This window comes from Myotis daubentonii, chromosome 1 (genome assembly GCF_963259705.1).
Source record: "Myotis daubentonii chromosome 1, mMyoDau2.1, whole genome shotgun sequence".
NCBI classification, from domain to species: Eukaryota; Metazoa; Chordata; class Mammalia; order Chiroptera; family Vespertilionidae; genus Myotis; species Myotis daubentonii.
The window spans coordinates 146,915,539-146,942,560 of record NC_081840.1 but is presented as its reverse complement, the minus strand read 5'-3'; the positions used below and the strand labels follow the sequence as shown (position 1 = coordinate 146,942,560).

Genomic DNA, 27,022 nt, shown 5'->3' with positions numbered 1-27,022 from the left:
TTCATTTTCGCCTTATGATGGGCTTATCCGGACATCACCCATCATAAGTAGAGGAGCATTCTTATATGGAGAGTGGCACTGAAGCAAACTTGTTAGAGAAGAAGAGTTTAGATGAGGTGAAGTCCTCTTGCTGCCTTTAGGATACTTACAGGCCCAATGTTTTAATGTTTTACAATTCTTTTGAAAAGATTAGAAGAATATAAAATTCTGTGATCACTATTTATGATAATGCTTTGCCCCAAGAGCCACGTGTTTGCATAATTGGGGGTTTTGCCTCAAAAATTATTATTATCACTGCTGTTGTTACTTTTATATTTGGAAATTATCAAAGCTATAGATGTAGAAGAGTATAATGGATCCATATGCACATGCCATCCAACTTAACAATTACTAGCTCATGACTAATTAAATTTCAATTACTTCTCAATATACTCACCCCTTTCCAAAATTATAGTGAAGCAAATCCCAGACATAAAGCCATCTTATCTTGGACATATACCAGTATGTATCTTTAGAAGGTAAAAACTCTCTAAGAAAAACTCATCCACAATAACTGTGATTGCACCATAAAATTAACAATAGCTTCTGTGTTTATCAACTATTCGTCATAAAAATTTTTCAATTTGTTTGCCTGAATCAGATCCATGTGTGACCCATGCATTACAACTGTTTAATGTATCTTTTAGTTATTTTTTTATTTCATTGGTTTCTTTTTCCATCACCCTCTTTTCTTTGTATTTTGTTGTTGTTGCTGCTGTTCATAAAAATTGAGTCATTGTTGCATAGAGGTTTGCACACGATCAGGATTTTGCTAAATTAATCCCCATGGTACTATTTAACATGTTCCTCCCAATTCCCAGTATATCTGACATTCATACTTTGATCTAGATGCTTGATGAGATGCAGATTAAATTTTTTGGCAAGACAACTTGATAGATGGCAATGTGAACTTCCATCATGCGGCACATAATGTTTGGCTATCTCAATTTCTGTAATGTCATCAGAAGTTGATGATGATTGACTAGATTCCATAATGCCTTAGGCATTACAAAATGATGATATCTTAATTCTATCATTTACTTTCCAAATATTAACCCCTATATGAAGAAAACTTCTTGACAATTTGATTGGTTATCCTGAGGTATGTTGAGACTAGCAAAAGCAAAATCAATGCTTTTTCCCCCATTCTTTATGATTTTTCAAAACAGGAAGCTGACTATTTGCATCATCCAGAGGTTATCAATGACTTTTTATATTGCTATGAACTGGTGGGTCTAAATCTATTTTTTGTTTCAGTATATTGCAGTTATTTTTCTTATTGATTCACATTTGCCCAGCAGAGACTCTTTAAGTTGGCTCCTAAATCCTTTGAACACTATCCCAAGCAGTCTTTTATAATTTCCTTGCTATCTGATTTGTCAGGACAATAAGGCTGATTTTGTATATTTCCTACTTCAGACTTGAAGTTAGCATTTTCTGAAAAATAGCCCAGGATCCTTTTAGCCAAAAGGTAAAAGGGGTACTGAAAATCAAATTCCACTAGTCACAGCTTATTTCTATTTAGCCTCATGGCTCTTAAATCTGTTTCTCCTTTGTCTAATATCAAAAATCTTGGACTCCTACCACACAAAAGTAATTAAAATCCCATAGAAGACACAGAACAGTCTCAGGATAAAGATACCAACCCTACCACTAACAATCTGATTGTTAAAAAGAGTTCCATAATGAATCATTATTTTATAAATATGCAAAATATTTGTATGGTTACATAGCCAACGTTATGAAATAAGAGTAGTTTATATCCATAGTCACCTCCACCATAGTCCTGTTCTCCATTTTATTTTTGTGGTGGTTTGTTTTTATTCTAAAAAAATCATAAGCAAAGACACATAGGTAGAGATACAGTAATATATATATATATATATATATATATATATATATATATACATATATATATATATATATATATATATATATAAATATATATTTATAACCTACCCTTTCTTGGTTAAGGGCACATACAGTTTTCCATCTTGCATTTTCTTTTTCTTTTGTTTTCACTTAATGATACATCTTGGCAATCACTCCATAGTAGTATCCTATGTAATAAACACCTAGGTGGTATCATGCAAAGGAGGTGGGTCACATGGAGGAGGTGGGTTGCGGCAGGGGAGGTCAGTTGAGGACAATCAGGCCAGCAGGGGAGCAGTTAGGGGGCGATCAGGCTGGCAGGCAGAAGCGGTTAGGGGCAATCAGGCAGGCAGGCAGGCAGGCGAGTGGTTAGGAACCAGTGGTCCTGGATTGTGAGAGGGATGTCCAACTGTGGGTTTAGGCCCAATTGGGATCAGGCCTAGACCGGCAGTCGGACATCTCCTGAAGGGTCCCAGATTGGAGAGGCCGCAGGCTGGGTTGAGGGACACCCCCCAATGCACAAATTTCGTGCACCTGGCCTCTAGCATAAACATAGCATTCATTGCTTTTTACAGATACATAGAACTCCATTGTGGATATGTCTTGAATTTATTAAACCAATGCCCTAGTGGTGGACATTTAGATTCTTTTCAAACATTACAAATAGTGCTACAGTAAATGCCTTGTGTCTATGTCTTTTCCTTATTTTAATAGTGTATCTTTGGAATAGATTCCTAATAATGGATTACTCATTAAGTCAAAGGGAAAATACGTGTAATTTTGCTAGTTTCCCAAATTCCCCCCATAAAAGATAATGCTATTTTGTATTCTCATCAACATGTATGAATATGCTTGCCATAGAGATATTGTTAAACATTTGAATTTTCTGCTGTATTATAGATAAGAAATGATATATTGGTATAGTTTTATTATTGTATAAACTTTTTCATATTTTAGATTATTTCATATTTTTTCTCTAAGCTCTTTGTTCATATCTCCAGACTTATTTATTTATTTATAGAATTTTTTTTATATTTTAGAGAAAGGAAGAGGGAGCAGAAAGAAGAGAGAGAGAAGAGAGAGAGAGAGAGAGAGAGAGAGAGAGAGAGAGAGAGAGAGAGAGAAAGTTTGGTTTTGTCCCTCACATACCTGGACCAAAGATAGAACCGGAACTTAGGTATGTGCCCTGACCAGGATTCAAACCTGACACCTTTTGGTTTCAGGAGGATGCTCCAACCAACTAAACAACTAAATAAATTAGCCAGTGCTCCAGGCTATTTCATTTCTAGAGTTGTTAGACTTCTCTTTTTCATATAAAAAAAATCTCCTTGGACAAGAGGGATTTTTACCTTTATCTCTGCTATAATATGTGAATACATTTTTCTGTTTGTCATAAATTTTTATCTCTGTTTATAGTGATTTTTGCCATGAAAAAGATCACATTTATGAAATCCAGTTTTCCATTTTTTTCCTATATCACTCCTGGATTTTAAATTAGAAGGGCATTTCTCTGGTTATGAAATAATTCAGTTTATGAACAATGTATCCATGTTTTCCTTTACCGCTTGCATTGTTTTATTTTTTTGCATTTAAATTGTTGATCAACATGGAATTTATTTGTTAGAGTATGAGAAATAGATCAAGTTTAACTTTTTCCATATGACTATCTAGTTAAACCAATGCTTTAAATGTCCGTCTCTTAGCCCACAGACTTGGGATGCTGCTCCTGTCATATTCTAAATGCCCATATACAATTGAGTATACTTCTGAGTTTCCTATTGTGTCACATTGTCTTACAATGAGCCAATAAAAAATTAATGGCTTATCTCCATCTCTTCAACCATTACTCTTCTTTTCCAGAGTTTCCTTGAACTTTGTTGGTTAGTCACCAAAAATAATTTTTATTAAATTCAATGCATTTTGAAATCAAGCTTCATGGAAAAAGAAACATGATGTATTTTTATTGTGATTACATTGAATTTATTAAGTAATTTGGATAGAGCTCACATCTTTATAATGTTGAGGCTTCTGCTCCAACAATACTGTATAACTTTCCACTTGGCTCAATCTGCTTTTACAATCTTTTGGGTATACTTGTTTTCATATAGATTTTATACAATTTTAGTCTATGTATATGTATATATATATAATTGCATTATTAATTCTTTGCAATTGATATGGAATCTTCTCTCCCATTATAACCTCTACATTGTTTCTTTCTTATGTATGAAGACTAGTGATTACTGGATATTAAGTTTAAAACTATTTTTTTTCAGTAAATTCTGTTTTGTTTTTTCTTTTGTTTCCCAGATGTATACTTACATTATTTTCAAATACAAATAGTCTTTCATTTACCTATCTAATTCTATGGCTATAATTGATTTTTGTGGCTTGATTGAATGACTGAGCACAGTGCTCAACAGTAACGAAGACTGTAGTCATCCTCACCTTGTTTCTTGCTTTTTAATTTAAGCATCAAGTGATTCTCTACTAAATAAAGATGCTAACTTTTGTTATGAGGTATATATGTATGGCCATACATTTCCATTCTTTTTGTTAATTTTTAGCATGAATGATGCTGGTTGAGTGTAACCAAATGCTTTTTCTGCATCTATGGAGATGGTCATATTCTTCTTCTTAGCTCTATAATACTGAGGGAGCATATTGATGGATTTCCTAACCTCAAATTTCTGAATAAACCCCATTTAGTTATGGTGTATTGTTTAAAAGGATTGTTGCATTTAGTTTATTGCTATTTTATTATTTATTTATTTCATCACATCAATATTCACAAAGAGGTTGGTTTGTTACTCTCTTTCTCTCTCTCTTTCAACTTGTTATTGCATATGGCCATTATATAATACTTTTTCTCTCTCTGAAGACTATTATGTATATTGAGTTCTACAGGTGATCGCATATTTTGCTAGTCTTTATTTCAATGTCTCCCCAATCATTGTGGTTTTCTAAATCTTGTTTTCTGGTAATTTCTAGGGAAGGTTTTGTAAATAATATTCCCTGACTTCTTGGATTCTCAAACTATTTTTTCTGTACCTTTGTACAAGCAGCCAGAGAAAGTTTGAGAATGTAGTGGTAGCAAGTGGGATTACATAGGTATTAATTTCTAATGCATTCTACACATTCATTGGACCATTTACAACACTGTTTATTTGCCTGCGGTTTGAATTTTCACAATAGACTTCAATGCCCTATGAGCAACCTCTGCATATAGACCTTGGCAATCTAAGATTTGAGAAGCATTGCAAGCTCTTCATGGGAGGAGTAGAAAGTATTTTTGTTTGTTTGTTTGTTTGTTGGTTGGTTGGTTTTGTCAGGTCTCTTCCATTCACTAACATTTATATAAAAAAAGGCCTGTAAACACTTTTTTTCCAGAAAGGGTACTTTGTAATAATCTAACTCTTTATCCTTCTTACCATTGATAAATGTGCATTACTGCCCTCTGCTGCATGAACTTGAACCTCTCCTAGTCCTGTAGACTAATAATAACTGTGTAAGATCATTGATTTTTTTTTAAAGCAAATCTCTGACAGTTAACTGGAGGTCTCCTCTTGTCATCAATAATATCATGATAAGTTGAAATTTCCATTCACAACATACATGGATTTACTTAGAGGGATTACTTACAGCGGTTTTCTTATAGGCATTTTAACATTAAATGGTCACTGGAAAAGAAAATCAGAGGACCATATGTGCCATATTCAGAAAGTATACAAATTAACTTATATTTAACAGTCTTTGGCTGTAAATGGTGTTGTAACAAGTATAACTTTTGACCAAAACTTGCAATTATGAGTTTTTTTAATGGATGACTTAATACAATTATGGATACATATAGAAGGAAAATCAGGTAATTCCATGAATTTGAAAATAGTACTTAGAAGGTTGTAAATGTAGTTTGCTTTTCATGTTAGGAAGGGTGGCAGTTTGCATAATCCTTGGCCCAATGTCAGCTCCAGTGTTAAGGAAACAAAATAATCGTTTTCCAAATTTGAATAATTCTGTTACATACAAAGCTCATATTTGAGTAATACAGTTTGATACCTAAAAGGCAAATTGATCAAATAATTAAGAATTTTATTTTCTTATTAATGAAAACGCACCATTGGTAATAGAGAATAAAGCCAACCCAATTTTAGAGCATGGAACTAGTTGCTATGTTCTAGGAAACAGTATTTGATCTTAGGTGTATACAAATTTGCACTTATATACTTGATATTAAAAACCCAAAATAGCATTTAATGGATTTCAGAAAGTAAAAAAAAACACCCAAAACAATAAAAATTAAACTAAATTTAAGCTTATTCTAACTCATGTTTCTTGATATTTTAAAAACCTAGTGGTAAAAGTACACATACATTAAAAAATGATTTCATGAGCACTTTCAATGAAATTAGATAGTCCCTTTGCTTCCCCATATTTAGTACTGCCTTGAATTAATTAAAGTTACTGTGACTCCAAGTGATTATTAATTTACTGAATAAATTGAACAAATCAAATTAAACAAATGGACAAATTAAGTTAGTAACAGAACAGCTTGCTGATTGCTAGACCAATTCTATTTCTGATTGCCACTTCCTTTTTCCTTGTTCTACCATGATTTCATTTTTGTATCTTCTACTCCTATATTTTATTGTTTCCATCCTTCATTAAAAGCGTGCCGTTTTTCAAGGTGGAAATGACCGTATCTTCCTGGCACATAGCTTGGAGTCTTTGTTTTCTCTTCCAGGGCCCAATGGAATCTTGACAATCACATTCAGACTCCGTCAGCTGGGTTCATGTTTAGCCATAATTCACACAAAGAGGAAAGGTCAGGAAGTTAATATCATTAGCACAGGCCAAAAGTAAAATGGTAATAGACAAATTTAAATAATATTTTTAAGTGTATAACACATCTCTTACATTAAATTTAGGAACTCTGGTAGCGTTTCAGAAATGTTACTTTTTCCCCAAATGTTTTAATATACATGAAGCCTATAAATCCATGTTAGAAAGGAAGTGTGGCCCCCTCCTCAAAAAAAATGTTCATATGTTGAAACCCTAACCACCAGCATTTCAGAATATAACACATTTGGAAATAAGGTTATTAAAAATGTAATTAAATTAAAATGAGGCCTTTATGATAGTCCCTAATCCAATATGACTAGTGTCCTTATAAGAAGAGGACATTTGGACAAAGACACAGGGACTACTCAGTGAGAAGGAGGCCATCTGCAAGCCATGGAGAGAGGCCTGGAAGAAACGAAATCTGCCCTCCCCCCAATAAAAATAATAACAAAAACAGACATTTAAAAAGTCTGTTGCTAGAGCCCTCTCCCGAGAGGTCCTGTCAAAACCCCCGCAGCTCTAACTTCCTTGTGTGATTTCTGTAGAACCCTGGAGGGCTAAGAAACAAAGTTTGGAAGCCACTTGTCCAGGTTATCCAAGTTGTTTATTTTGTTGCTCATCAAGATGAAATTTTTTGCAATGAACCTCTCTCAAGAATTAAAGGTATTTCTCTTTCATTGCCAAGTATAGTACTGTTCCTCAAAATGACTCTCGAAATAGGCTGCCAGGACTCAGCAGTAGGAGTAAGTGGACCGCCAAGAAGGCTATGCCGTGAATAGAAATGGCAGAAATTATATATCACAAATGTTATCACATTTGGAGATTGTTTCTAATTTCAGTTCCATCACTCATGAGCCAATAGAAATGTGTCTACCTGAGTTTCTGACTATATTACTTGCACATATTTTATTAGTTAAGTTCAGGCTCTAAGAAAGGTATCTGTTCAGTAATTCTCTTGATTTGGGTGGCAGATAAAGCACTAAGAAGGTGATTGATATGTCAAGGATAAAAATAAGCACTGGCTAAGCAATTACATTACCTTGAACCACTTCACTTGTGCATGCTTGTGTTAAGCACAGCTAGTGCCCCAAATGTGAGTAAGAAGGCCTTCTCTCATTAACTGGTCCTGTCGACCCTCAGATCAAGGCAGAAGACAGTTAACAGCTGAAATTATACCAGGGGTCAAATAGGAAATGCAATAAATACAAGGACATCAATACATGGTACTGTTGTTTTCCAGGCAGACTGAGAAACATAAACTCTTATGTGAGAAAATACAAGTGTGAGTATTGCTAGAATATAGAATCAGGTAGCCTGGTTTACTATGTAGGAAAGCCACATAACTGACTTCTCCAAACCCTTTAACATCCAACAAGATGAAGGTCTTTCATGTCCATCTTGTGTGGACAAGATGACTTGGGGTCCTATAGGAACTACTAAAAAGTAATCTCCCTTCCAGGGTTTGCCAGAGTACCACACTTTTGTTTTTACTAACCTAAAATGACCACAACTAGTGTCATTTCTTTGGGTTCAACCACAAACATAGGAGTGTTGTTTCCCTATACAACATTAAAATATACATGTGACTTATGAGAAAAAGGAAAGACTCTGGGGACTGTCTCTATTTTTTTTTTTATTCCAAAGGTCACACGAATGCAATCCAAATCAGAAGTTTCAGCTACCCTAAGAGGCTGGGGTGGGCAGAATTCAGTAGTGGATGAGGACGGAGGAAGGCTCAGAGCAGCAACTCCGGAGAGAGGCCAAGGGCAGGTTTCAGTGAGGTATGGCCTTGACAGTGGACTGCAGGCCTCTCCATGGCCAAGGCCCTGGCTGATCCACCTTTGTATCTTCAGGGTCCTAAACTTAATAAATACGCAGTGAGTACATGAACAACTGCTAGACTGTTGTAAGAAGTGCTTACTAATGCAGAGAGAGAGACAATGGGCTGGAAAACTAGAATAAGGTGATGAGGTATACTTTTAGCTAACCTTGGGGTTAAGTATTCAGAAGGAAGCCAGGATCCAGAAACAACTGCTGAGATAGTTGTGGTTTTTCTAGGAACTAAGAAGATCCCAGAGCTGGAGGAGCTAAGTACAAGGGAAGAATGGGCAAAGGAAAAACTGTCCACGGGGGTACTTTCTTCTGGACAAGAGAATCCTATTTTTACTTTTCTATACAGTGTTGTTTTTATAACTTTTCATCCTAATGATGTTATTGCAAGAGGCATAAAAATCTATTTTTCTAATTAAATATGAAGCTCCTATCTTCATACTTATTAAACACAGGAGGAAACACATGTGGGGTTATGACAGTAATCCAAAGACTATGTTTATTTGCAGTTAGTTGATTTTGTGCATGCATATCTACTTGTCAACATACGGTTTATGTGTGTCTGTTTCTGTCTGTTACACTATTTCACAGAGAGCATTTGGATCATAAATGAAATTAGTTTTTACCTCCTTTTAGTCCTAAGAGATAGTTGTGTATGTTTTAGCATTTGATTCCACAGTGCGATTATATATATATATATATATATATATATATTTGTGCAAGTGAATTTCATGTGAATTTTAATTTCTAACTGTAAAAATTGACTTTTGGAGTTTGTAGGGTGTTGGGTAAGCCTTTGAGGTAATCTCTTTATCATTATACTCCAAGCTGAGGGGTTTCTTGAGAGCAAATATGCTGAGTATATCACTTTTCTTTTTTAGCAGTACTATCACAACAGTTAGGTGGGATCTTATTTTGGTTGGAGGTAAAAAAGAGGGAACTGCTGGTGGGAATGTAGACTGGTGCAACAACTATGAAAAACAGTGTGGAGTTTCCTCAAAAAATTAAATATGGAACTGCCATTTGACCCAGTGATCCCACTTCTAGGAATATATCCTAAGAAACCCGAAGCACCAATCAGAAAGAATGTATGCACCCCTATGTTCACAGCAGCACAATCTACAATAGCTAAGACATGTAAACAGTCCAAGTGCCCATCAGTAGATGAATGGATAAAAAAGCTGTGGGTACATTTATATCATGGAATACTATGCAGCAGAATAAAGAAGGATCTCTTACCCTTTGAGACAGCATGAAGGGACTTGAAGAGTATCATGCTAAGTGAAATAAGTCACTCAGAGAAAGACAAGTGTCACATGATCACACTCATATGTGGAATCTAAGTAACAAAATTAACTGATGTGGATCCAGACACATCGAAGCATGGAAGAGTGTGGAATCTCAGAGGCAAGGTAAGGGAGGGTGGGTGGATAGGAGGTAATCAACCAAGGACCTTGTATGCATATATGAATAACCCATGGATACAGACAATAGGGTGCTGAAGGCATGGGGGGGGGCTGGAAGGGGTCAATGGGGCAAAAAGGGGACATATGTAATACTTTCAACAATAAAGAACTATTTTAAAAAAAAGAAAGAGGGAACTGACATAAACAGGGGAAGTGACTTCAAATTTTCTTTTGGTTCATCTGAGTCTGTTCTTTAGCAGATGGCGGATACCTACACCTTTCAGAAGAAATGCAGAGTGACTTCTTGCTACATAGCGAGCTAGTGCTTTTTTGTCTTTACCTTTTGCTTAAAATACTATTGAAAACTATCTAAACCAGTCACTCCTAGCTTAATTTCTCCATTTCTCTAATGTTTTCTGATTGACAAATCAGAGCAAAGGCAAAAGCTATGCCCTTCTGTGAAGTCTGAGTTCTGACCCCAAGTTCTTATTTATAGAGCCGGGTCACTTTCCTTGCCCTCCATTGGTGCCTGGAATGCTCCACTTGTCCTTAAAAATCCATTCCTGGGCACATATTTTTAAAAAGTAAAAAGACATTTTTAAATGTGAAAGTCTTACCCTACAGAAGCACAAGGCAATCCAAAGATAATAAGGAAATATGCCAGAGGGCTCCTCAAGTTTTAATTCCCCATTTGCTTGTGTATTTAAAAAAACAAAAACAAAACTTTCTGAAAATGAAGAATTATCCAGACTCACAAAGCTGGTGCTGTCTGAGAGAACCCAGCTATAAATTCACACTTTAGACCCGGCCTTCTTTGGGGGATAAAGAAAAGAGTCACTACTGTTCACACTTAGCGACATGTGTGAATTCTCACTCCTGGAAGGGCTGGCTGGTGTGTGCCAGGACAGGTGTGAAAGCAGGGGAACCAGGTAGGAACATTTCAGCGGTGCAGCTCTGGGGAGACGCCGCCGCCCCTAGCAGGTGGCCCCACGCCTGGCTGTACTGCCTTGGTTTCTCTGCGCGCAGGCACTGGAGACAGAGAAGGAGAAATGCAGCAACTTCGGAGCAAGCCCTCGCCTTGCTTTGGAAGCTTCCTTTGCCCTCTGAGGGCGAAACCTCTCTGAGCCAGGAGCTTGCCTGGGACAGCTTATCTCCTGCAGTACTCCCGAGCCTTGCCCGGCCGCTGCCACTGGCGCCCCCAAGCGCCGCACGCCCCAACTCTTCTCGGAGCCTCCTTGGATCTTCGCAGCAGCGAACCGGACTTGGGGAGCCGCGGGGCCTGGCAGGAAAGTTTCCCATGGAATTCCCAGGGGCTAGGAGACAGGACGCCGAGGAAGGCGGCACTCAAAGGGCGCCCTGTCCCCCTGTCCCCGTCATTCCTCTCTGGGATTGCCTCTTTGCGAAGGAGCAGCTGCCTGGCGCGGTAGGGATGCCGGTGGAGCTGTGAGGCTCAAACCCAGGGGACACGCTGGAGCGCACCCCACTCTTCCCAGCCCCTCACAGACAGGGATAGAGGCTGCGTGCGTGTTTGGGTGGAGGGCGGAGAATTCCGAATACCGAGACTAGCAAGTCCTAAACGCCTCCTAGGAGAGAAAGGACCATCTTCCCAACCTTTCTCGGGTGGCCTTTCCCGGGTTACACAGCCCCCTCCGGATCCCTGGGCACCCCGTCAGCCGCGCCAGCACAGCGCCCGCCGCTCGCAGCCCCTGGGAGGCACCGGCTAGAGCCCAGCCTGAGCGCACAGATCACAGTATTACCACCACATCCCCCCGCCCCCCCCCCCCCCCCCGCTGGTCTCCTGCGGGGCTTCGCAGCGCTGCCCGCGGAGTCGCGGGCTGAAGAGGGTCCGGGATGGAAGGAAGGGGCTGGCGGTCCCCAGGGCACCCCGTCTGTTCCCACAGGTCCTCCCAGCCCCTGGGGCTGTTGTTAGGCTTCAGGAGCCCTCACGTTCCCCTGGGGGCGAAACCCATTTTCTCAGTTGCGGGGTGGAGGGAGATGGGAGGGGGGAGAGAGGGAGAAACAGGAGGGGAAGCCGCCGAGGGGAGGCGGGGAGGGGGGCGGGAACATGGGGGGTGAGAAAAGCGTTTTCACTCTTTGTCACTCTTGAATTGGGGGCGGAGGGAAAAAACCACTAAGTGAAGCTATAAAAAGCAAAGGGGGCGGCGGCGGCGGCGGGAGCGCAGACGCGCGGAGCCGGAGACCGCGGGAGCGGAGCGCGGGACCGAGCGCCCGGAGCATCGCGGCGGCGTCCCTGGCGGCGCCCGGCTGCCGGCCGTGAACCTGGGACGGACGCTCCGGGAACCTGTGCGCGCGCGTGGCGGGACCTCGGCCGTCCTCAGACCTCGGGGGCTCGGTCTGGAGCGGCTCCTGATCTCCCAGGATAGCGCCGGCTGACAGTGCAAAGGCGGACTCCAGTAGGGGAGGAAAAAAGGGGAGAAAAGCAACGGAGGCCAACACAGAAGGGACTAGTGTAGACCTTAACGATCCGGAGCATTGGACCGCGGAGACCCGGGCGGGACCGCGGAGGTGCGGGGCTGAGTCTTCTGGCACCTCGGGTCACGCCTCCTTGGCGAGAAGGCGGGCCACCTTGGATAGCTTGCAGCTACTACAGAACTTCCTGCCCCGGTGGTGAAGTGGGTCTCGCCTGGGTCGCGCTAGCTCCTGGTTTGAGGCGTGGGACTGAGTTCGCAAGGTGCCGGGCCCCGCCGCCAAGAGGGGTTGGGGAACGGAGTCTGCGAGCCTCCGCGCCCCCAGCGAGTGGCCCGGTGTCGGGTCCTCCCTCCCCCGCATCAGGATCCCTCGGGCTTTGCGCCTCCCTCCCCGGGACCCCTCGCCCGGATATGGCCGCGTGGATGCGGGGCAAGGACTCCTCCCGCTGTCTGCTCCTACTGGCCGCGGTGCTGATGGTGGAGAGCTCACAGCTCGGCAGTTCGCGGGCCAAACTCAACTCCATCAAGTCCTCTCTGGGCGGGGAGACGCCTCTACAGGCCTCCAATCGATCTACGGGCACATACCAAGGACCGGCTTTCGGCGGCAGTAAGAAGGGCAAAAACCTGGGGCAGGTAGGAAAACACTCCAATGCGCTCTTCAGCCGGGAGAGGGAGGGACCAGCGCGCTTGAGAAAGTCCTTTGCCTTGTGCACCTTGATCTTCCCAGTGCGCTCCCAGGTGCGGCGCGCGGGCCAGGTGGGGAGGGGATCGCAGAGCAGATCTTCGGGGGTGGCGGAGGTCGGAGGAGACCGGAGGCTGCTGCTGCAGCTGGAGGGCGTGGAGCGGGCGGGTTAGGGTGCGGTCTCGCCTTTGCATTGGGACGTGGGCACGTGCAGAGATCTAGAGCCAACGGGTGGGGAGAGTGGCCAGAATGGTCCTTCTCCAAATGGAGCACAGCGATGCTGAGGATGATGTTAGAATCTAACGCATAACAACTGGCAGTGTTCTAAACGTTTCACATATATTTCATCTTCACAACTCTATGCGCGAGGCGCGGTTACTGCCCCCATTCAGCACATGGAGAAATGGGGGCACGGAGTAGCAGCTCTTTGCCCAAGGCATATGTCTAGTTGAAGTGGCCCCGCGAGCGGGATTCCAATCCCCAGAGTCTGCGCCTGGGTCCTGGACTCTTAATCATCCCCTTTTACAATCTGGAGGGGCGGAGTGCTTACCCCCTTTCACGTTCTTCTTTCCTCTCAAACACTTTGTCTCTGCAAAGAAGTAAGGTCCCAGACAGAAGGCTTCAATAGGCACACATTTCTCACGCCTGCAGAATTGTAAATAAATCACGAGGGAGGAAGCAAAATAAGGAAATGACAGTGACAGCATCCTTGGCGTGTCCGACCGGGTGCCAGAGATGTAGCAAGGAAAACCCCAGGGGCATTTTTTGCTAGAGGGAACTTTCCGTGGGCGTCTCTATGTCTCTGTCACACAGACAGATAGATTGACAGTCACATGTAAACAGTTACACAAACAGACGCGCACAACGACAGGAGCGCACGCAGTCCACACCAGCAGTGGTTGGCGCGCAGCGGCCAGGAGAGGGGGCCCTGTGGGCACTGGGAGCCAGGACAGCTCCTCCTGCTCCTTTTGTAAGAAGCCAAAACCAAAAGCCAGTTTGCCAAACAGCACACGCACTTCGCACAACACAGCTGTCAACCCACGAAGGCAGCTCAGGGCCCCACATACCCGGGTTTCCTTGTTTCATCAAAGGAGCTCACAGCCGCCTCTCTGTTCGCTCTGGGTGTCCTCCCTGCACCTTCACCCCAGCGCAAAGGGCAGGGTGAAGGGTGACAACTGGGGCCAGTCCTGGCTGACAGCCAGGGAAGTCTTGGCCCGTGCTTGGCCCCCTCCTGCCCTCTCACGGGACAGCTTTGCTCGGTTTGCAGTTCCAGAAGGCTTCCTGGGCTTTGAAATGTCAAACATTTCAGCTCTCCTCTCCAAGGAATGCAAGGTCTGCAACCACAGGATGTTTCTTAAGGTCTCAAGGGAAATAAACTATACATATGCATACACACTGCACACATACATACCCTTTGCATATGATCATGTGTCACGTATGTCCACACATACATGACTGCTATCCTTTTTCTCTTTCTTCAGAAACACCCTGGAATTTTCAATCAGAACGAACTTAGCATATCCTTAGAAGTCCAGCATGAGATGGGGCAAAGGTTGTAAAGAAAAGATGCTCTCAGTTCAAATCAGCAGACATCTCTGAGGCAACTGACTTCAAATTCTACCTTATCAGCTGTTGAAAACAGATTGTTGTTTAGTTCAGCCAAGGACAGAGGAATGTACCCAATATTGTTTAGATTCCTTTTGATTCCAATCCACGCTCATTCAGTAGGTTTCTGTAGAGGACTTTCTGTTTCCATCACCACTGAACCCCAACTCCCGATGTCCCTCAGTCAAATTGTCAGTTATGTCATCACTAGACATGGGGTTATACAGACTAGACTGAGGGATGCACCTCAGAGCCCAGCTTTTCCTTTATGTTTTGATAGTACGTTTATATATAAATATGCATAAAATGCCTGTTTATTTTTCTATATCTCCAAATATCTGTTCCTTAAACAGACTACAACTCTATTTGAATGTCTTTATTAAACTAAAGGTTGATTTATTTTTAAAATGAGTTGATTTTTTGGGGGTTGAATTACTCATGCTCACTATAACTTAAAGGTACTACAGAGTTTTTTATTATTATTATATTTATTTAACTGCGATATTATATCCTTAAGATTTGTCCTTAGGTTTGTAAGAGATTAAAACATATCAGAGATAATGGTAACATAAAATAAAACCCTGAACTGAATTGCTGGAAGATAGCTGGGAAATGGGAGGGTTGTCTTTTGTGTATTCTGGATTCTCACTTGTTTAGCGGGGGATGGCAAATGCGTACTGTTGTAAAGAAACAAACAGAAAAATCTCTCTTCTTTGAAGTAGCAAGAGGATCCTTTGAATATTTACAAGTTTCTTTATTTTCTGAATTCCATTAGTTATGTGGTCACCAAAATTCTTAATACTCTTATTTTTCAACAATAGAATGGCAATTAGAAAAGACTATTCAAAAGGCAAGATGTCACTTCCTTTTACAAAGAAAAACTCTAGAATTGAAATGTAGCTAAGCTGAATTTTTATTCACCATAATAGAAAAATATGAATGGTTGAGAAGTCTGGAAGTATAGTGTCAAGTGGCCTAAATAATGTAGGGTCATCCTGAGGCCTGGTAAGTTCAATTCTCCCCCTTTCCTCCCATTCTTGACTGATGGATGCTGAAATATACGCATTTCAGAGATACAGGAACTAAGAGCTGTAGGGTGCAATTTCAAGTAGGCTTATTAGGCACTTACTCTTTGGCCTTCTATTCTGTAGTGAAAATTGTCTACTTAGTTGTGTTTTTTTTTTTTTTTCTGATGTACTTTCAGGATAGAGTCTCAATATAAAACATATATTGCCATTGCAGAAGAAACTATCCAAGACATTTCATAACTTATTAATCTGCAAAAGAGAAAATGAGACTGAATGGGCCCCAAGGTTTTCTTGATTCACTGTAGCTTGTTTTCATATGAAGGAAACATTCTTACTTATAGGAATTCTACTTGTTATAGGCCAGGTGGATTATTTGTAAATCACTCCTTAAAAATGTGCCTTTGAATTTCAGAAGCGAGTTAGAGGGCTCTCAGAGAAATCGCAGTTTTCCAGAGGTGTTACAATTCTCATTCTTAGGTTTGCATTCAAAGAAACAACTATGAGCTATGATGGAAACTGACATAGAAAATTGAATGTACAAATATTCAGGGGATTGTACAGACGTAGTAAAAATGTTTTTACTGAATTATTCACATTCATGTGTTAATTTGACTTTCTATCTGCATCCATTGTTAATGAGTTTTAAGAGGGACTGTTTTGTTAGGACTGTTACTAATATATATGTGTGTCAATATTTATATACTTCAATTTCTAAAGAGACTATTGCAAATTTTCTAAATCAAAGGTCATTTTAAACAAAATACTACCGTATGGCTAAATATATTCTAAATAAGTACACTGTTGCTTGACATAACCTATGGAATTTGAGATTTCAACTTTACAGGATATCTTAAGAACAAATTTAAAAAACCTGGCAATTTATGAAATCATTTTACCTTTGCGATACACAATGATTTGGGGGGGGGGGAATGAAAATCCTTTTGGGTTTGTGTTTGTAATTGCTTCTTTTAGTCTTTACTCCTTGCTTCTTTTTTTTGACATAAGATTAATTGATTTGAATGCCAGGCTATAGAATTTTAAAAAGTTACGAATAAAACTAAGGAAAAAATAATTACATTTTAAAGGTAGATCAGCTTCCTAGCATGGGTCTCTAATAACAAGCTGAAACTGCTTTACTGTAAATTCAGATTCCATGATTTTCTAATGTAACTTGGACCTTTGGAGGACAGTGGTTTGGATGAAGTTATGTTGTGAAAACAGAATGTTTGAAATACATTGAAACAGAAGCTACAGGAAGTTGGTTAGAAAGCATTAATCTTTGTATACTGCATTTTCTTTAATAAAAATGGTGTATCTATTTGCATGTACAAACACGCATGAAAGTGCTTCCTGAAATAAACTACACGCTCTATTTGCTATGGGTCATCTCCTCATTTTCTGAAATTATCCATGATTTTTTTAACCCCAGCCCAACTTTCCCTCGCTGGAGAGTAAATATCTGCTATCTCCCGTGGACATCAATTGACACTAAACGAAATGAGGAAAGCAAATCATTTTGAAATTTTCCAAAATTAAAAGATTTTTGAACCAATCCACACTGAGGTTTCTTTCCTTTCACTGTGAATGATTGAGAATTGATGATAGTGGATACAAGTGGAAGGTCACCTTATGAATAGCAAGAAAAGTATTTTAATGATAATCTAAGTATGAGCATCCATCATTTTATTTTTGCGCTAGACTAGAGAGTAAGGGACACGGTTACTTAAACTCACTCCAGCTGTGACTTGGACCCTACCATAAACTTCCTTAGTGCTTCCCTCTGACACAAACTCCTTCCCAGGATGTTTCAAATCTTGTATTTTTTAAAAGTAGAGAAAGCAATATAATAGAAAGGTAACTGATATATTGTGTTCTAGGAGAATATTACCACTTCCTTTTATTTTCCCTGCACAATCATTTAAAATGTGCATTAAAATAATCTGTTAAATTATAGAGCCCGTTTATAATACTCAATATATTTACCATTTTCAACTCAGTCTCTTCTGAGTTAATTTCTTGGTATTGATGTGACATCGAAATAAATTACAATTTTATTTCTGTAACTCCCTGATGGCGCTTTAAAGTCATTTTACTTTATTATACCTCCAGCGACTTGTTCTCATCTACTAAAAAAAAAAAAAAAAAAAAAAAAAAAAAAAAGCAGGTAAAGCTAACTCCTAGATTTTATCTGATGACTAAATAGATTTAGTCAATTTTGTGTCTGCCTGTGTCTCTTAATGAGTCATTTAAAATTTTTTTGAAAAAAAATTCATAATGATTAATAGGTGGACTTCTGCATTGCATAGAATTGCTTTAAGGTTGCATAGAAAAATTAAATATGGAATGAAAAACAAAAAAATATTATTGCTATGTAAGGCAAGCAGACATTAATTTTCTATTCCTCTTACATCCACTCTTGCCAGGAACTAAAGAAGAACGACATATTTTTGTCTAATTGTTGGAATATTTTAGGGCAAATAGAAACCAGTCTCTCAAACAAAGAGATCAACTGATGTAAAATATGGGATTTTTTTCTAGAAACATTTGTCCACAGCAAGAAAAGTCACCATCCAAATATTTGAAATAGTGACTTTCCAGTGGGTCTTGCATGCCAACAACTTTGGGTCACTGCCCACTTCTTTGGATTCAAATCAAGGCACGAAGGACAGGAATATCACCAACATCTACTCAGAAGTCCTTAAGAAGGATTCATCTCAGCGGTCCTGAGTTTTGTAGTGGTAAATGCAATCAGAGAAGACTTCACGGCAGAGGGATTTCAATATCTGATTTAAATTTCTTTGTATTTTAACTCAAATGATTCATCCTAAAAACAGGATTATTATTCCAACACTTGTTTCACAACCAAGGAACCTATAAACAGGTTATATCTGAGGGGATCTTAATACTAGTTTAGAGTTATTTATGTGCTCCAAATAATCAATCTAAAAATAACACCAGTGAAAAACAAAAGTAGTAACTTAAAAAAAAGTTATTTATCTCTCTTCCATAGTCAAATAAAATAAACAAATGTACATCAGATTTATGTTAAAATATGTTAGGGTCTAATTTAATTGATTGATTCTATTTATGCATTACATTTGGTATACAGAATAAATTTATATATTTTCATAATAATACAGAATTTTAACTTCCCCACCCTGTCTAAAACAAACAAATAAATTCAATTAGTGAATAAGTACACTAAGTGGTAAAATAAATCAAAGCATCACAATTTAGGGAAGTGACTTCTTTAAGTGGTAGACCTAATCAAATATTTTCTAAAAGATGTTAGTTCTCTATATTATGATTCATCATGTGGAATTATATATTCTTTTCTTCTGGGGACAGGAAGAAAAGAGTAATTTTTAGAATATTATTTCCTTAAACTGGCTTGCAAGTAGTCATAGCATACATTAGATTAGAGTAAGCGGTTCCATTTATTGATTATTTACTATGTACCAGCCACTGATCTAAATGCTTTATTTAAATTAACTCTTGCTTCTCTCAGCAGCTTTGAAGCAAGTCCTAGTATCACCCTTATTTTATAAGTGATGGAGTATTTTATAAATACTAAAACAATAATTCTCCTGAGGCACAGAGAGGTTATGCAATGTGTGCAAATCACACAGCGTTAAGTGGAGAAAGCCAAAATAATGTCAGAGCCTGCCTACTCAACTACCAGGGTATGCTGCTATAATTTGCTAAGGCTATTCGGGACTTAAGAGGAACATGGGCCTTTATTTTATTCTTCCCTCTGTATCTTCTAATGACATGGGTATAAACTGTAGGTTCATTAAAAACCACAGCAAAACCCAAGCCCTCTGTTGCTGCCAACTGCTGCTACCGGGCAGCCAAAGTGTGTTAGCACTTCATGGTTACAAAGGCAGGCCTCAGACCCCTTCAGCATTTTCCTCTCTGCCTTTCCTTGCCTCCCTGCCAAGAATTCCTCACTGTCATCAAGGCAAGTACACCCCCTTCCCGTTTCTGTCTTTACTCTGTCCGATAAATTATAGTGTTGCCCAAGTAGAAGATAATTTTGTTGGATAAACTATATTTCTCTTCTTTTCTCATGGCAACTAACGCACACCCCCTGTACCTATCTCCCTGCATCTGCGTGTCACCATGTGCCCACTGACAGCGGCAAGCTGAGGGCTTCTCTACGGCCTCCTTGCAGTGGCTTGAGGTTGGTTCAGCTGACATCCCACTAACCAGAAGGAAAAGCTGTCCAGGTTGAGAGCCTGCTTCTGCTTTCTCCCTACTTCGACCCACTTCAGTTTCCTAACAGGCTCTCCATTCCTGCTCACCACACACTTGCTAATGTCTTTGAAAAGCCACGTAGTTCTGGTTCTTTTTATTTTTTAAATCTGCAAAATAGGATAACAATACCATCAGCAGCCATAGTAATAATCACCCTTCCTGGCTAAAGGGAGAAAGAGGGAAGTGCACACGTAGTTATTGTACTGAGTATCTTTATTACTGCCACCAGCACAGAAATAAGTAAGGCCAAGTGCCTGCTTATGCTTCCCCAGCAAGCTGGGAGGGGCAACCAAATTAATGCATGTCACGTCCATGAAGGAGAAGAATGAGCTCAATGACGCACTAACTCCAGGAATTGTAAAACAGAACAAAACAGGACAACACACACACACACACACACACACACACACACACACACACACACACACACGCGCGCGCGCGCGCGCGCGCTATAACATTTCTTATTAAGTACCGCGCGCTAACCGATTGCGCCACTGGAGATCCCATAACATTTCTTGTATTGCATGTTAACACTAAGAGGGATATTAAGACATGTTGTAAAAACAAATTAATTGGTGAAACTACACAGAAGCAAGGGTACACCAGATATTGAAAATATCATCACGATAAGTGGAGGGGCTGACAACCACTGCAATATTAGCCATTTTTATTAAAAATATATATTTATTGATTTCAAAGAAGAAGGGAGAGGGAAAGAGAGATAGAAACAATTTTCTCAATAATGAGAATCATTGATCGGCTGCCTCCTGTACAGCCCACACTAGGGATGAGCTGCAACCCAGGCAGGTACCCTGACCGGGAATCCAACAGTGACCTCCTGGCTCATAGGTCGATGCTCAACAACTGAGCCATGCCGGCCAGGCGCAATATTAGTCATTTAAGCACGGGAACCATAACAATGGAAGAACATGCTAGAATCCACTGCCAACAACATTAATTTGATACTCTCCAAAGTCAGATGGCCTCTGCAAGGGCGAGCTTCTCCGTGCTCTGTGCACAGAGCCGGGAGCCCAGCGAGCTTGCTGAGGAGGGGGAAGGTTTACGACCCTCTTTGAGTGTAACTCTCCTGCTAACAGGACTCGGAAATTCAGACTCATCATTCCAACATCATACTCTTTACTTTTCTTTTCTTTTGGTTTGTTTTATTTGAATTTTTTATGATTCAGGTAACGTGGAAATATTTTCACGATGTGAAATTGAGAGTGAAAGTCATCTCCTTGAAGTGTATGATACATTCAGCATGTTGGAAACAAACCTTTTGCCATTAAGTATCTAATAATGAACTAAAAAGAGTCACCCAAATGTGGGGAAGGGGGGAAAGCTGTCATTTCAAAAGGATCGAAAGGACAGCGAACGTTCAGATAAGAGTCTTCATTTGCTCATTTTAGCTTTTACTTCATCTTAATCCTTTGAAATTTGTCTCAAAAGGCGTTTTGTTCATTAGTCCCTTTTTTCCAGTAAACACCCTCTGTACTTTGTAAACTGTTGTCTATCCTTTATTCCTTACCCATCCCTTTGCTTTTGTAATATTGCATATTTCCCTTTTCCTCTCTGGCTCATCCCTCTTTATTGCTTTTCACTGATTGCTCTACAACCTTCTACTCATGGACGTGGGCATTTTCCACATTCTCTCCTCAGTCCCTTTTTCTTTCTGTTCCATTTTCTTTCTTTGTTAATAGTATTTCCTTCTTTTGAAATCATGTCACATATCTAGATCTCTACCGTTGGCTTGATTACACTCCGGCCGCCTTTTTGCCTGCTCAACTCTTTTGGAAGTTTTTCCAGAAACAATCATACAAAGGTTTTTCATATAAATTAAACCTTTTATCTCTAACTTTAAGCTGTCAGTAATCAGGCAACCAAGTCTTTAGTATTTCTCTAATTTACAGGATTCTTTCATTAATTTTGATCTATTTTGCTGATTTATTGTCATCCCAAATGCCATCGCTTTGACTCAAATCATTATCATTTCTGATAGACTATTACACTATTGTAACAGTTTAGTACTTTTTCAAACTATATTTCACACAACATCCAATGTGAGCTTTCTAAAGTAAAAATCTTCATTTATATACATTTCTAGAGCATTAAATAAAAAATTCTCAATATTCCCCACAATTATCTTGTTTCTTTCTACTCTACCCTCGGGGCTACACAATCGGTGAGTGCAAAGTTGAGATGTAAAGTGAAGCAGTTCTACTTGAGTATATGTCCTCAGTCACCACGCTATGCTGCCCCTCAGATAAATTGGATGCCAGAGAAACCAGCTGGAGACGAGCTATTGGTATGTTTCTGAATTCATATGTGATTAAATTGTTCAGATAAGTCAGTCAGCCTGCTCATTGCTTACTTACTTCTTAGGTATATTAGATGCTGTGATCACAGTAAAAAAATTATTAGACATATGCTGGGTCCTTGTTCTGTGCAGCTATAACAGCAACTGTAACCTTCTTGTGGAATCAAGTTAGAATTTTAATGTTGAAAGACAAACCTAGAAATTGTCCAGTTCACGCCTCTATTTCTAATATCACATTAGAAATAGCAATTTAATGAGTTTTTCTTTTTATCATAACTTCTAAGGACGGACGCTTATATTGCTTGTATCTCTTAGTTAGCTAGTCATCTTAACTTTAATTATGATAAGAATGAGAGCATTCTGCTTTCTGCTGTAAGTGAAGCAGGAATATAACAAAGCAGGATATCAATCTCTCTATAAAAAAACATCAGTATTAAGAAAATATGTGATCTAGTTATTATTTTTCATTCTTCATGGGTAAGACTCTGGTTCCCTCTGTGGAAAGTCAGCTTAACTGAAAGAGTAAGATCATCTCCATAAACAAACAGGGAAAGGTCTATTCACGCCAGACGTTATGCTGATAATATAAAGAGGCACTGCCTGCATTTTCTTTTCCAAATATTTAAGAAGAAATTAATGTTTTCCTTTGTAAAAGACCCAATGATCCCTGAGGAAGCCTGCTCTTAATTTCATCATTTACAACACACTAAATTAGTGGGAAGAGATAGACTTACAAGGAATTAGAAGTAAGGTAAGAAATTACAAAATTGCACTAGGAGGAAGGTAGGAGTCTGGTGGCCTCAGGATGGATTGGTAGAGGGGATGTGTTAAAGTTATTACTACATATAGAGTGTATAGATAGAATATATGCTAGCATATATCAAAGAAAGAAATTTGAAAAAAATGCAAGATCAAAATGATGCTACAGATTTTTTTAAAATAAATGCACTCCAACATTATTTTTCAAAATTTGCCATTATAGACAACTCATTCCTTTTATATTGTCATTTAGACTTTTTTTTGAAACTAATTTTAGAATTCATATATATGTTTATTTATTTGGGGCTATAACCTTATGACCATAAACAATATTATACATATTGATTAATATCCACATTCAAAAATTAGCTCTGAGTGATTTTGAGCTGTTCCCATACACCAAATATCCCACAGAAGGTGAGCTTGTAAAAAAGAGAAAGAAAGAAAGAAAGAACGAAAGAAAGAAAGAAAGAAAGAAAGAAAGAAAGAAAGAAAGAAAGAAAGAAAGAAAGAAAAAAAAGTGGTGTATTTTTGGAAACAATTCCAAAAAGTTCCAAAGACTTTCTCAGCTATGAAATCAGTACTGAGGTTATAATTGTAAACCCTTCAATGGGGATGAGCACTTTAAGATGGAAAACCCTCAGCTGGGTTTATAGTCTTAATTTTTAAAAAAAAAATGTATGTAATATTGTTTTGTAATGAGGTCTTCTCCATTAGAGGAACCTGGTCAAAATTTATGTAATATGGTTACTATTTCTCAGAGAATCATGGTGTTCATGAATCAATTAATAAGAACTAGCAAGCAGTAAGTTCCCCACCCCAAACCCACTCTTTTCCTGAAAGAAGAGGCAGGAACAAATTATACCCAGTATAATTCCATAGAGACCAGTTTGGTTACACATTTTTTAAAGTGCCACTTATTAGATAAATGCATGAGTTGAGGCAAAAAAAAAAGTCTGTGGAAAGTTATTATTTTTAATGCAAACATACCCAATTAAAAGTTCAGAGGAAAAAGCCAAACTGCTTAACTCAGTAAAAATGTTTTTGCAATTGTTCAAATTAATACAATGCTTCCAAAATGCTCTTTGGAAATTCTTATAAATTTCCCTGCTTGCCTATTTGCCCTGCTGCTATCTTCCAACACTCTTCAGAAGGAAATAGCTTTTTAACAAGAAAAATCTTGAAATTACATTTCCAAGGGGTCTTGGCCACACCAGCTGCAACACATTGTAACTGAATTTTAGTCTCTATTGGTTCTCATTGTTATGTGCAAGTGACCAACACTCAGGTCTTATGCCCTAGTCCTCCCTGTGGTTGATTACATAGTGGATTGGAGTGTGTGCTGTGACATCTTGCTAGAAAATACAAACGTTCAACACACAAAGAAACAATTTATATTTGATGGCCTGGTACTTAAAAATTAAGTGCCAAAAATATAATTCTGTTCTTAGTAAACATCAGTAAAGAAGAGTTTAGCCCATTCTCACCAGTGATTCTGTTTTTTTAAGAAGTCCACTCCTGGGAGAGTCAGAGACTAACTGGAAAGAATGCTCTGATGGTTGAGAACAGAATGTTCTGAAATGTCAAGTTTTAAAATACCTCAGGGTACCAAGGCAGAGTGGGCAAAGCAACAGGCAAATTCATAATTTTGAATCCATGCTATCAGATTTAAGAATTATAAACCCAATGAAGATCTCATAGCAATTATAATGAGATTTAATATAAGGATTTGAAGGAATGATATTCTGCAGCTAATATGTATGGAAAGGAAAGGAAGAGCACAACTGATAGCTACTTGTGATTACACATAAAATCAAGCAGGACAAATAGGCCAACCTCCAAATCATAGCCATTGCCCATTCATGGATACTGCAGTCTGATCTTGAAAGTGGTATCACTATACATTTTCAGTACATTCCAAGCAATAACTTACAGCCAACATTAGTGTGATACGATATTGAACTATCATAGTATCTTGCTTCTAAAAGATAGGGCAAGTGACAGTTTTTCAGAGCCTACTTTATGTCAAGAACTTTGTGTTATTTCACTTAATCTTCTCAATACCTATGAGTTTTTATCATGGGTAGAGCACCGTGAATGTTTGAGGGAAGTAGTCAAGAAGGAAGAGGCTAGAAAAGTGACCACATACCAGTACATTATGAGCTAGCTCAGCATTTGGTACCTTATACTCCCATGATGGCTCAGCTTCAAACTGAGTTATTTGATTACAGCTTTAATATTGAATAGTTTTACCTTCCTGAGTTAAATGAGAGATCACTTGATTTTTTTTTAAATTAGTGAAAGTGAATGAAATTCATATGGCCATTGGGTTATTGGGACATCATACAAATGGCCAACAGGTATTTATATGAAAATATGCTGTACAACATTAATCATTAGGATGTGAAAATCAAAACCACAGTGAGACATCACCCCACTCCTCAAAAAGACAAGAAATAACAAGTGCTAATGAGGCTGTGGACAAAAGGGAACCTTTGCATATTATTGGTGGGAATATAAATTGGCACAGCCACTGTGAAAAACAGTATCGAGGTTCCTCAAAAAATGGAGAATAAAACTAGCATATGATCCAACAATTCAACTTCTGTATATGCATTCAAATAAGATAAAAACACTACTTTAAAAGATATATTGCACTCTTATTGCAGCATTATTTACAACAGCCAAGATATGAAAATAATCTGAGTGTTCACCAATGACTGAAAGATAAAGAAGTTGTGAGATATATATTATTCAGTCATAAACAAGAATGATATGTTGCCATTTGCAACAACATAGATATGCCTTTATGACATTATGCTAAATGAGAAAAGTCAGATAGAAAAACAAATATCATATGATCTCTCTTATATGTAGAATCTTAAAAAAAAATACAAATAAACAGACAAACTAAAAGCTTGTAGATACAGAGAAAAAATTGGTGGTTGCCAAAAACAGGGGGTGGAGGGGAAGAATAAAAAGAATTTGTTTTAAATTAAAAGAACTAAAATGGAAAGATAGCACCAAAACTGGAGTGACACAACCCCTTGTGCAATTAGTTTAGAAAACATGTCTGAATATTTTTTTATGTACTTCATTTCTTGTACAAGATATTTTTAATTACACAGAGACAGACGAGCATGTTTTACTGGAGCAGGCCTTGTATGAATTGAGAAAAAAATGATCAATGGCATTTAATCTGAATTTTGAATAATTTCTCAAGTCTGTTAACATACTTGAATTAATTAAGATTAGGAGTCTTGGTTCAAGTGAATTAAGATGAATATTCTAATCTTGGTCAGTTGGGATCTATGGCATGTAATTTTTCAGGTCATGTTATATTATAGTTAGTGTATTTTCAGGATAATAATGCAACAATATGTATATTATAAAAATCTAAGTTGTCTTTCCGTTTTCTTCCCAATATAAAAAAGTGAATAAAATTATTTTCTCCATATTGGGGGTTTATTTTATTTTATTTTATTATAGGAGTTTAAGGACTTCATAGAACTGTGTTTGTACACTAGAAAGATTATTGAAGTCCTTGTCTTCTCATGTCTGACGAAGAAACCAAAATTGCCATAATATTCAATGGGATTAGCTACCATTCCCTATTAAAGGAAAAAATAAAATTTGTAAGTATCTGATCATTACTAAAAGGTAGCATTGCTAAACAAGCACTTAAAGGTAGTTTGTGGGAAATTTAGCCCCCAAAATTGCAAAGAAGTAATTACTAGTTTATTCTCTTCTAGATGTCAGTTTTAGTGCAGGGAGAAAAAGACAGCTAATACTAATTGTTCAATAGCTTCTGGATTGTTCACCATGTTTACTCTGATCAGAACTCCATAAATTATTAGGGAGCCATGGTGTGGGCCAAATGTCTCATAGTGTTTTAGGAAGACTAAGGAAGAGAGGTATCCCCTTGTTGGTCTGATAATTGCAAACCCAGCGGTAGG

The 27,022-nt window shown here is 38.7% G+C and overlaps 1 protein-coding gene across 1 annotated transcript in view; it reads left to right on the top strand.

Annotated features, from left to right (window-relative positions):
- The first annotated feature begins 12,147 nt into the window (after positions 1-12,147).
- The window catches only part of DKK2 (dickkopf WNT signaling pathway inhibitor 2), a 104,626-nt gene continuing 89,751 nt past the window's right edge, over positions 12,148-27,022 (top strand). The window contains exon 1 of the mRNA XM_059661846.1: positions 12,148-13,051. Within this exon, the coding sequence (XP_059517829.1) occupies positions 12,830-13,051 (222 nt within the window). The 5' untranslated portion in view covers positions 12,148-12,829. The remainder of the gene's footprint in view (positions 13,052-27,022) is intronic.